This window comes from Polyodon spathula, chromosome 26 (assembly GCF_017654505.1).
Source record: "Polyodon spathula isolate WHYD16114869_AA chromosome 26, ASM1765450v1, whole genome shotgun sequence".
NCBI lineage: Eukaryota > Metazoa > Chordata > Actinopteri > Acipenseriformes > Polyodontidae > Polyodon > Polyodon spathula.
The window spans coordinates 16,078,120-16,089,978 of NC_054559.1; the positions used below are offsets into that span (position 1 = coordinate 16,078,120).

The 11,859-nt window shown below is 47.2% G+C and overlaps 1 protein-coding gene across 3 annotated transcripts; it reads right to left on the minus strand.

Moving 5' to 3' along the window:
• Positions 1 to 15: 15 nt before the first annotated feature.
• On the minus strand, positions 16 to 11,251 carry LOC121300954 (thioredoxin domain-containing protein 11-like). 3 transcript variants are annotated; one of them, XM_041229980.1, is made up of 12 exons: positions 10,826 to 11,248; positions 9,929 to 10,145; positions 8,008 to 8,105; positions 7,620 to 7,749; positions 7,375 to 7,468; positions 6,706 to 6,818; positions 6,170 to 6,370; positions 4,391 to 5,003; positions 3,851 to 3,996; positions 3,415 to 3,527; positions 2,953 to 3,033; positions 16 to 745 (listed from the first exon to the last, which is right to left on the minus strand). In XM_041229980.1, the coding sequence occupies exons 1-12, from the start codon at positions 10,948 to 10,950 to the stop codon at positions 514 to 516; spliced, it is 2,163 nt and encodes a 720-aa protein (XP_041085914.1). In that variant the 5' UTR covers positions 10,951 to 11,248; the 3' UTR covers positions 16 to 513. The 3 variants fall into 3 exon arrangements, with proteins under 3 accessions (XP_041085914.1, XP_041085915.1, XP_041085916.1); XM_041229981.1 differs by lacking the exon at positions 2,953 to 3,033 and having other exon boundaries at positions 10,826 to 11,251; XM_041229982.1 differs by lacking the exon at positions 10,826 to 11,248 and having other exon boundaries at positions 8,008 to 8,856; positions 9,929 to 9,989.
• Between the last annotated feature and the right edge of the window lie 608 nt (positions 11,252 to 11,859).

Sequence of the window (11,859 nt, forward strand, 5' to 3'; positions counted from 1 at the left end):
ATTGCTGGACAAATATGAAATCTTATTTCCTTTGCTCCACTTTTCTGCCAACACCACCATTTATTTTAAGCAATTGGTATTTTCTGTAGATTTAATCTTTACAAAAATCTGAAGATAAGCAAACATCTCAAAAGCTGAGTAAATTAACCCAGTTTAATTTGTATAAAAAAAAAAAAATTGTGCAATATCCAACGTGTAAACAAATGAGGCATTTCATTCATTCATTTTTTTACCTGAACAGTTAACAGAACAGATACTTCTTTACTGCAGGGAATTCTTGTAAAAAAATATATTTATATTATGTTCTCTTCATTCTCATCATCAAGTTCTGCATCAGTTCTAAAACTGAAAAAAAAAACATGTAAATAACAATTATCTCCAGAGAAAAAATCTTCCAAAATCAAAACATGTACTGTCCATCAGCTGCCAATTGTAAAATGGAGACAGTGCTGGGAGGAGCCTGGCTGTGTCTCCCCCTCCAGATTCATCCACGCCAACCCCGAGAGTCACTTTTCATTCACAAGGGGGTTCCTCCTGGTGTGCGGCGCTGCTCTTGGACTCTCCCTGGTGTGCGCTGGCCCTGCTGTCCGATGGCGATGGAGACAGGTTCTGCAGCAGCGGTTCCTTCTCTCGGTGGAGAGCTGAGGAGGCGGAGTGGAGCGGGCTGGCGTGCTGCTGTACAAATCGGACCAGGTTGGGGAGGGTGATGGGAGTGTCTTCAGGATACTTCACACTGTGGTGTTTCCTGAACAGTAAATAAAATGAGGGTTATCTGTTTTATTCAGCCAGGACAGTAACTCCAGTATTTGATTCAGGTATTCTAAACTCCAGAGCCCTGTGTGCAGCGTCCTAACCAGAGCGGACATTCTGCCGAGGTTTCAAGCTCTAGCTGGCAGTATTTACAGGACTGCTTGGTATTTACTATTCAACCTCCAAATCTGTTTTACACAGCAAACCAGCAGAGAAAATCAAGGAGTCTTTTTACATGAGCATCACATTGATGATGCAAAAAAACAAGCGAGGACACAACTTCAGTTAGCTAGTTACGACCATGCCTGTGTGCGAGGAGCATCGCTGCTCTCTGCAACGCAGCTGAACCCTGGCTCTGTGAGCGAGGAGCATCGCTGCTCTCTGTAACACAGCTGAACCCTGGCTCTGTGAGCGAGGAGCATTGCTGCTCTCTGCAACGCAGCTGAACCCTGGCTCTGTGTGCGAGGAGCATCGCTGCTCTCTGCAACGCAGCTGAACCCTGGCTCTGTGTGCGAGGAGCATCGCTGCTCTCTGCAACGCAGCTGAACCCTGGCTCTGTGTGCGAGGAGCATCACTGCTCTCTGCAACGCAGCTGAACCCTGAACCCTTTGAAAAAAGCACACCTTTGTGCAATTGCTGTGTTTGGTTCCTGTTTTGATTCAATGCCGACAGCACCACTAAGGAGGGAAAAAACAAACCCAAAAGGCTTCTGGTTTCGTATTTGCTAACCTTAGGTTATCTAAGAGAGCCATTGTGGTTTTCAAACACAACCTCATTACTCTGACTGCAGAAAGCTTGCACAGTGCTGTGTGGAGCAGACATTCTGTAACCCGCCAATTTACCAGAGTTTAACTGTTACACTGCAGGCACTCTGCTTCACCGCCACTTGAATGTACACATTTCGCTTTTGAAAAAATAAATTTAAGCCAAAAATTTTACTATTTACTATTTTAAGCTTGCAGTGTGAGGAATCTCAACGCATGAAAGGCAGTGTCATCGGCCAGGGGAGCGAGAGTCTGCTTTCATGAACAACCCTCCTCCTCATCTCCTTTCCCCCCAGGCTCTGTGCTGCAGAGACAGACTCATGATTGTGAATAACATCCTCCTTACATAACAGGAGCGCTGCATCTAAAACAGGAAGCAGAGAGAGAGAGAGAGAACGAGAGACAGAGGAAGAGCGAGAGAGCATGAGAGACAGAGGAAGAGCGAGAGAGCGAGAGAACGAGAGACAGGAAGAGCGAGAGAGCGAGCGAGAGAGAGAATGAGACAGGGGAAGAGCTAGAGCGCGAACGAGAGAGAGGGGGGGAGCGAGAGACAGCGATGGGGAGGCAGGCAGACAGTTTAAGGATGTAACTCAAATAAACACCCACCTGACATCAGCAGTGCCCTAGTTGTTAATAATAGCCTCATCTGTGGGAGCTTGCTTGTGCCTCTGAATCACTGCAGCACAATGGCTGCTGCCAACACACACAGCAAGCAGCACAGCACTGTGCTGAATTGACAGCATCACGAAACACATTGACATCGTCTGTCTTAATCATCAAGACAGAAACCAGTTAGAGGCCTTACAGTTTGAAAGTGTGAAAATGAAAAGCTATAAAGCTTTGAAGAGAGGAGAGCACAGTGCTTCTGTCTGCTTGATGTAGTCACGCTTCCTCAACCCAGCACACATGTGTCACCCTTCTGTGTGAGTGTTCTGAAACTACAGCAAGTTCTCTGTACTTTCCAGCATGTGAGGCATCCCTCCACACACCTGCACACCTCTGCTGCACTGCCCTTTAGCAAGGCCCAGCTGGGAATGTTCTGATTCGGGAGGGAAAAAAACTCAAAAATCAAAACGGAGCAAACTGATGCAAAAGCTTATCAAAACCTGAACAAAGAACCTTTCTTTCAGTGGAGTCTGGAATTGAGAGAAAGCATTCTGCAAGTTCTACACTAACATGTTTGTGCAAAATTAGGCCATCCACTTGAATCCTTGGCGGTAAAACAAATCTTGCATGGATTTTTTAATTGCCCCACTGCAATCCCCCCTCCCTGCACTGCACCCCCCGGGGGTCCCCCCCCCCGCATTGCAAAACGTTCCCTGCAGGACGCACCCCGTGGGGGGGGTGGTGGTGTCACGGTCGTGTTAACCTTTAAGGTCACGCTTCAGTTAAAGATCTATTAAAGGAACTCTCCACTTGGGTAAGCCATGTGCATTACCTGTCGCTCGGGAAGAACAGAATGGTTGGATAACGGTCCACCATAAACTCCCACGGGAGATCATTTTTGGCAGCATTTATTCTAAAAGAATTAAAAAAAATTAAAAAAAAACTTATTTACACAATTATGTTTGGCTGTTTGTTTATATGAAGACTTATATCTGAAACATTAACTGTCTCGGAACTGCCTCGGATCTCCCTCCCTCGTTAACGTCCAGTTGCTCGCACGCACATCGTGTGTTTCTTTGCTCAAAAAAGGGTGCGAGAAAGACTGGAAGACAGTTTGTCAACCTCACTGTTTAATCTAGATTGAAACTCTTCACAAACACATGTTTATATACAGTGCAACCTGCAATGTTAGTCAGGAGCTTGCACAGCAATATGCAATGTAGTGTCGACACATTTTAGACGACGTCTAATAAGGACACACTGTGTCCCTGTGTGTCCTCTTCCTGCCTCCTACCTGCACACAGCCAGTCTGGGGTTGGACAGGGAGAGACGGGCCAGCTGGATGATGACGTGATTGAGAGCGGAGCAGAAGCCACACCACTGAGTGTAGTAGAAGAGGAGAACGTCCTGAAAGCAAACGATCCATCAGTACAAGCAGGGAAGAGCTTCCCAACACAGCGCCCCCCTGTGTTTAAAACACACCTTTCATTAACAATCACAGCACCCCCCGTGTGTTTAAAACACACCTTTCATTAGCCAAACACAGCACCCCCCGTGTGTTTAAAACACACCTTTCATTAGCCAAACACAGCGCCCCCCTGTGCTTAAAACCTTTTATTCTGTGTTTTAATTGAAAGATCTGTTTTATTAGTCATCAGTACCAGATAACAAAACCGCCAATGGGTTGACAGCGTGTTCTCTGCCAGGGTAAGATAATTATTAAAGAGCACCTTTTCAGAGTCCATCACAGCTCTGTGGAATGTCCGAGTGGTCACTGCAGTGATGAAAGACTCTCCCACAGACTCCCGCGCCGCCTCCCCGATCAGGTGCCTCTGCAGCGGACTGTAGGGGGCGCTGTAGTTCTGAATGAAGGACTCTGAAAACACAAAACAGACAGACTGCTGCGTGCTGTGTAAGGCAACAAAGACACAGAGCTCTGTAATAAAACAGGCATAAAAATGTTGCTTGTGTTGTTGAGTACTAATGCCTCTTAATTCTTGCCTGTTTGTATCCTATTGTGTGTGTGTGTTCTGTCACTCTTGGTTAATTTGATTTTTAATATTGTTTACCATGCATACTAATCTCTTTCTGCAAAAATGTTCCTTTTCGACCACATCTGCAATGTCATGCACAATTCATGTGAGCTCTCAAGTATTCTGTGACACTATAACCTGGCACAGCTCAGTTAGAAGCAAGCTGCACTGTCTCCACTCCATTGCTGTCAGAAGGACTAGAAGAGGTCCCTCTATGTTGCGTTTTGTGGTACATACCCAGCGTGCTTCCCACAATGCCCTGCTCCTGGTCCAGGACATGGTGCACCTCATCCTGAAGGTTCAGCACAGTGGCAAACCCTGTCATGCTGGCGTTCTCCGGGGCGCCCAGCCTCCTGGCAAACTCCCAATGCAGCCCCGAGTCCAGCAAGTAAAAGTTCAGGGTCTTGTTAGTCCTACACTTGAGCCCTGTAACAGCGCTGTGTGCAGAAGCAGAGCCGCTGTCCTCAATGTGAGGCAGCACAGAGCGCCTGTCCTGCTGCTTTGTAGAGCCCTTCCTGAGACCCCAGCAGCAGGCAGTGTAGTAGTCTAGGGGGCTGGAGGAGCTCAGGACATGGCTGCACTGCACCTTCCCGGAGATGGGCTGTGTGAAGGAGTCCTCTCGGAGGTACAGCAAGTCCAGGGAGGGGCAGGGCTGGGGCCCGAGGGACTGATCGAGGCACAGCTCACAGACATTATGAGTCCTGGAGATGGACAGCCAGTGCGGGAGAGCCAGCGTGTTGCAGCAGGGGGCTCTGCTCAGGGAGCCAGGTTCGCCCCACACTGCCGGATCCATGAAGCCAGACCAGAATGAGCCATTGCAGCTGTGATACTGCACAGCAATCTTTGCCACCTGCCAATTCAACAAAGACACAAGGAAGAGATTATTCTTTTATAACAGAACCCCCTGGTACTGACTGCATGACAGCTCACCAAGGAACAGCATCTCCCCTCCCCAAACGTTGGGAAAGATAGCAGGGACTCTGGGCTAGGTTCTCAGAGCAATTTACTCCAAATCCTACTTCTAACCCTGCAGTGTTCCATCTCTCCCATCACTCTGGGAATGAGACCTGCTTGTTTCAATCACTGCAAGAGGAATTCACTTTTTAATCCAGGCTCTTTTGAATGCCACAGTGGCAGTGAGTCGCAACCACCACCAGATTAGAAATGCTGCTTGCATTCTAGCAGGCTCTAGCTGCATCTCACAGGCCTTCAACTGATCAAACAGAATCGCAGACTGATCAGGAACGGTCATCGCAGCTAGAAGACGATGAAATGTTCTCAGAACCATCAACTCTGAAAGATGTGTCCCTGTCACTTTTAACAGGATCACACAGAACTCAAACGCCACTTCTGTACCTGGCAGAAGTGCGTCTGGAAAGAGACTGCTGTGGACTGCAACGGCAGGAGGAGAAAACCTCCCTCAGTTACTTTAAGCAGTTTATTTTCAGAGACGAAATGGAAATGAGGCTTCATGACTGCATGGGCGGGTGAACATGTTATCTGATTAATCAGCAGATGTTCTATTTCTGTATACACTTATTTATTTTTATCCTGGTTTCAGTTCTATAAAACAGTGCGATTTGTTTTTTTAAATCGTACAATGCAGAACTGCTCACTAGGACAGTCGTTCTAAAGGAGCCAAGCTTACTCTCAATCCTACATTTCTGTTTGCATGCCTGACTGACCTCCAGAATAGGTTCATTTTCCAAGCAAAAATTTGCCTTTAGAATTACGACTGTGTCAGGAAGCAATTCAGCAGAAGTTGACCGACAGGTCGTTTTCAGAAAACCCATTTTCTGATTCAGTTTTCCAAATACATTCGGTTTTCTGAAACCTTGATCTCATTTCAACTCTCTTCCACAGAGGACTGGCTCACTGCACTGAAACAGGTCTCTCGGTTAAGGGAGGAAAGAAGCAGGGGCAGGACCTTGAATACAGGGTTAAAAATCCCAGAGGAGCCTCTATTAGGAAGCAGCTGGCTCGGGTGAAGTGCTCAGCAGTGACTGGTCTCCTCACCTCCTCTATGAGGGGCTGGCTGGGGGCCAGGGGGTCGAAGGGCAGGAAGACAAGCAGCGCCACCCCCTTCCTCAGCTCCTGCTCCAGAGCGCGGCTCTTCCCTTCGTGAGGACACAGCCAGCGCACCAGCCTCTCCTGGTGCTCCAAGGCCCACCGGCAGATATTCTCCGAGGTGAAATTCAGCAGGTGGCTCGGGAACGTCTGCAAGAACCAGAGGAGACAGTGTGAAGCACATCCCCAGAGCTCAGTGTCTGCATGAAAACAAACAAGTGAGGCAGAGGAGACAGTGTGAAGCACATCCCCAGAGCTCAGTGTCTGCATGGAAACAAACAAGTGAGCCAGAGGAGACAGTGTGAAGCACATCCCCAGAGCTCAGTGTCTGCATGAAAACAAACAAGTGAGCCAGAGGAGACAGTGTGAAGCACATCCCCAGAGCTTAGTGTCTGCATGCTTCTTCTGTATTTGTGTCTCAGCAACGTGTGGTTTTGAAAGGAGTGAGCAGTCCCAGTTTCGAAGGCTGCTTTCTTGTTACTCACCAGAGACGTGTTGAAGTGTCTGTGCATGTAGACTGTCCCAGGAGTGTCCAGTGAAATTGCTTTTGCCACCTCCTTACTTGTTATCACCCCAAAACGCACGACACCCTGGAAATCTGAAATCACAGAAAGGAGGTGAGAGAGAGAGAGAGAGAGAGAGAGAGAGAGAGAGAGGGGGGTGCAAGCAGCTCTAGGAAGAGCCCTTTGCTTCACACCAATTCTAAAATAAATGCTTCAATGAGAAATGCTAATGTTGCATGCCACTGCTCAGTCACTGCAGATGTAATGTACATTACCTCATTGTATTATGAAGTCATATGCATTCATTCTACATGATCCAAAAACACTCTTCATATACTCTGAAGAACAGAAAATGCTCATTGGCTGATTGCGTGTAACCCATAGTAACCTCATCAATTGTGCTCACATTGTGAAGCCATGAGATCCTCCTACAAAAAACGCTCTGTGCCAGATAGCATTGCTTCAGGCATTTCAAACAGTATCACTCACTCACACACACACACACAGACACACACATTAGTTAAAGGGAAAATCACATGGACATACTGCGGACTCCCCCTTTACAGGGGTTACTCTACATTTCACTGGGAGATTTTTTCATTATCACACAGTCCTGTTTGGCTTGGGTGCAGCTGCAGACTGGCCCCTTACCTCTCCTGAGAGCCTGCAGAGCAGAGGCGAGGAAGGTCAGGTACCCAGGGGGCTGTGGAGAGGCGTTGAATTCAAAGTATCCCAGAACCCCTGGCTGAGAGAGAGCAGACAGCAGGGTTAGCACTGCGGTCACTTAATTTCCTAAGCGTGTAAACTTCACCTTCGAACTTCTGCACAGCAGTAGCATTTGTTTTTTGTGGGTTTAATAAAAAAATTAAAAAAAGGAACTCAAGAAAGAAAGACACCTCGTAATGAGACAAGAAGTTTTGCAGTCCGGCTCGGGAAGGAACGTATTGGAGAGGAGTGATCACCCTGCGAATGAACTTCTCCACATAGGCAGCTGTGATGGGACCATTGTACTCAATGGGGCCAAACCTGTGCAAGGAGACAGAGATAGAGAGGGGCACAGTGCAACTCATAGGACTGTCATTCAGGGACACAGCAGGCACTACAAACCTGTACGACAGCTCCCCCTTGTGGAAGAAAAACACCTTGTAAAAATATCTATGCTAAATACCATGTTAGTCACTTCATCGGTGGACCCAGGTGTGACCAGCCCAAACTGCAGTGCAGCTTCAGTCTCATTCCCACTCCCGCAAATCCCAACCGCGCCCCACTCTGCTCCTCCCTCACCTTCTGTGGTACAGGTATATGACAGGATAGTGATAGAAGTTATTCTGCTTCCTGCATTTCCCTTGGTTCCACCAACAGTTCACAGCTACAAACTGTACCTGCATAGAGAAACCACAGTGTTATAGCAGCACTCCACAGCTCCACCAGGACAAGCACATCAAACACATGAAGCACTCCACTGCTCCACTGTGACAAACACATGAAGCACCACAGCACTTCACAGTTCCACCAGGACAAGCACATCAAACACATCAAGCACTCCACAGCTCCACTGTGACAAACACATAAAGCACCACAGCACTCCACAGCTCCACTGTGACAAGCACATGAAGCACCACAGCACTCCACAGTTCCACCAGGGCAAGCACATCAAACACATCAAGCACTCCACAGCTCCACTGTGACAATCACATGAAGCACCACAGCACTCCACAGCTCCACTGTGACAAGCACATGAAGCACCACAGCACTCCACAGCTCCACTGTGACAAACACATGAAGCACCACAGCACTCCACAGCTCCACTGTGACAAACACATGAAGCACCACAGCACTCCACAGCTCCACCAGGGCAAGCACATGAAGCACCACAGCAGCGCTTTACTGTTCACACAAGAACAAGAGGAGGCCTTCATCCCATCAGCACTCATCCACTTCCAGCAGCTGATTGTTTTCAAAACTTAAAGGATCCCAGTGATTGTGCCTCAGCAACATCACTAGGCTGCCCCTTCCTTCCCCTCACCACTCTCTGTGTGAAGAAGTGTCTCCTTCCCTTTGTCCCAAGTCTTATCTCCTATCAGAACATCAGCAAACTCGAGAATGTCTTGAATGTCACTGAAAGAAAAAACCCTCCAGAACAAAGCAGTATGATGCAAACTAGAACAGGGGTTCTTAGAAAAGAAAGTTCTCCGTTTGTAACAGCGGTCACTCCCCATGACCCAGGAGGGGTCCCAGCTGTGCACACACTGATAACTTGGGGGCCATCCTTTTATTCCAGCAATAACAGTACAGCTAATCCCAGCAGGACATCATCCAATACACCTCGACTACACTATACAAAGAAAGACACTTCAGAATAGATTTGGTTTTTCCTTTATTATTATTATTAGTATTATTATGCAGGACACACAAGTTTCTTAAGTGACATCTCTGAAGTGCTCTCTCACTGGATTTGTTTCTAAATCTTGCAAAGCCAGTTTAACAAGCTTGGGCGAGGGATCAGCAGAGCTTCCAGAGAGTAAACTATTGAGGTCAGGTGGAGTCCTGATGCAATTCTTTGTGTTGTTAAAGGGGGCGCACACAGAACATGCAGAAGCTGCTCTCCAAGGTGAAGTCCGAAGCACAGGACACACACTGGACTGCAGGTGGAGCAGCAGAACGCACACACAGTTTGAGAACAATGCTAATAGATGACCTGGGATCCCTTCTGCTGGACTGGAACCATTCATCTGCTTAATGCTTCGGAATTCAGTCCTCCGGGAGGATTTCATTTCTACCCAACAGGGGTGCAAGGAAGACTCCTACTGCATTGCAGTTTGATCTAGTCCTGGTTTTAATAAGACACACCTGCGTTTGCAACTTATACACAACACTGGGGCTAATCAAGCTGGTAGTAAAACCTGGAATGAGTGAAACTGCTCTGCAATAGGAGTCTTATTTCCACCCCTGCCCCAAACCTGGGTTTAAAATCAGAAGTGGTCTGTCTAATCTACATCAAAGCCCTAAACTGATTTATAAATAATTGCAAAATATGTTCTTTGGTAAACAGCTTGAGTTAATACTGGCCATGTCACAACTAATGTTATACAACAAACAACTCGCATACTCAGACAGCCCATTTAATCTTGTCTGATAAAACACATTCAGTTTGTTTACTGCCGCCGTGGGTGACACAACGTCTGTCACAATAACAGTTAGTTACCTGGTCTGCCAGCTTCCTGGCGACCTGCTCGATCTCTCCTCTGGCGGACAAGGACTGCCCGCACCAGGGAGCGTAGAAATAGAGCAGCGACACCTCGGAGGCGAGGCGCAGCGACTCCGCCTCGTCCAGCTGCCCGAGGTACAGGTCCACTACCGGGGCGCCGGGAGAGAAGAACCGCGCTGGCGGCTGAGCGGGTAACACAACCTGCTTCGTCTCACTGTCGAAACAGAGTACGAGGTAATAAAAATAATAATAATAATATTAATAAGACTTCAAAAACAAAATGATCGATGAATGAAACATGACAGCCAGGATCATACTGCAGTGTATATTATATATATATATATAAAATTCACGAAGCAACAAGACTTCGAAACAGTAGCATAAAATGCTTTAACTCATACTGACTGTGAACTGCTATTACTGTGTGTGTGAATATGTGTATATATAGTTCACAAGGGGACGGATATAAAAAAGGAAACTCTTCTAGTCTTTATATGGAAGAGGTAAATGCATGCTATGAAAAGCCTCATCTCAGGATGCTTCCCCCTCCCCTCATATTAAGCAATGGAAAAAAGCTGAAACCATTTGCAATTAATTATATATATATATATATATATAACGTGTTATGAATGACACGATTAAATATTACAACTGTGGATTATTCTGCACTGCAAATTAGTGCACAACTGACCGATAACAGCGTGAACCCAGATACCTTGTTCAGTAATGAATCGCTCCAGTGTTGTGTTCATTTATGAGGGTTAAACACCTAGACAGCGACAGTATATGCTATCACTATTAAGCGCGATGACCTCAGCGATGTTTGCTGAGGCTTTCCTCCAGGGCCCTTCTTGTGGTACACAGAGAACACGCGAAACTCAGGTCGTGGGTTACCTGCAGGTGAATGCTATTGCAAGAATAAGGCTGCAACTCAGCACGATGGCTCCGCACAGCAATTCAGGTCTCCGGGCCATCTGATTCACCACCTGCCGGAGAAAACCCCGAAACCGGAGCAGCATTGCGAGCTCAGCTCGTCACTTCCATTTATAAACTGAACACCGGACAGGGGATGAAACTAGGCCCCTTTGGCACAGCCCGCTTTATTTGAATAGTGCACGACTCCAAGCCCTCAGAGCCCGGCGTGTATCAGACAAACCCCTCTCCGCCACGTACTCCCAAATGCTTCCGCTTTGGCTGGAGCAGCAAGGTAGTTTTAGGGTTGATCGCTGAAGTGCTTCCCAAGAAACAGAATGTAAAACACAGTCGGTGATGGTTCCAAATGCGAAGCCCTTTAACTACCATGAGTCTTGAGAGTTCCGCACTTTTGAGATAGTCCCAAACTTTAACCTTGCCTTGTTTTGATAGATTACGGCGTCTGCTTATTGGACGAAAACCGTACTGCAAGCATCCTGTAGAAATGAGGAGGGGGGTACCGTATTACGAAAATAAACGCGCACGACAGCGTCGTCTTAAACGCCGTCGGCTTCAACAAAATGCAAGTTCGCAGAGCAATACAAAAAGCTCATAGCAATTGAATTGATGAGAAATGAACAGTAGAAGGATACGATCACCATCTATAAGCCTGCTTAAAACACTGAGAAAGCTTAACTGCAGTGATCCTTGGGTTAGGATTTTAACTCTTCATTGTTCTAGGTGAAACAGATCCAGTTCTAATTGACCCAAGGTGTGGTGTGGTGCAATTATAAGAACAAAGTAACCAGAAGCCCCACACTGTGCAGCATGAATTCAAGAACCAGGAGCCCCAAACTGTGCAGCATGCATTCAAGAACCGGGAGCCCCACACTGTGCAGCATGCATTCAAGAACCGGGAGCCCCACACTGTGCAGCATGCATTCAAGAACCGGGAGCCCCACACTGTGCAGCATGCATTCAAGAACCGGGAGCCCCACACTGTGCAGCATGCATTC

What these genes read in the sequence shown, in the direction of transcription:
- LOC121300954 (XM_041229980.1), bottom strand. Translation starts at nt 10,950, where the DNA reads ATGCTGCTCCGGTTTCGGGGTTTTCTCCGGCAGGTGGTGAATCAGATG. An exon ending in CATTGTGGGAAGCACGCTGG is followed by an intron (nt 3,997 to 4,390) that starts GTATGTACCACA and finishes TTGTGTTTTCAG; the next exon opens with AGTCCTTCATTCAGAACTAC. An exon ending in CTGTGATGGACTCTGAAAAG is followed by an intron (nt 3,528 to 3,850) that starts GTGCTCTTTAAT and finishes GTTTGCTTTCAG; the next exon opens with GACGTTCTCCTCTTCTACTA.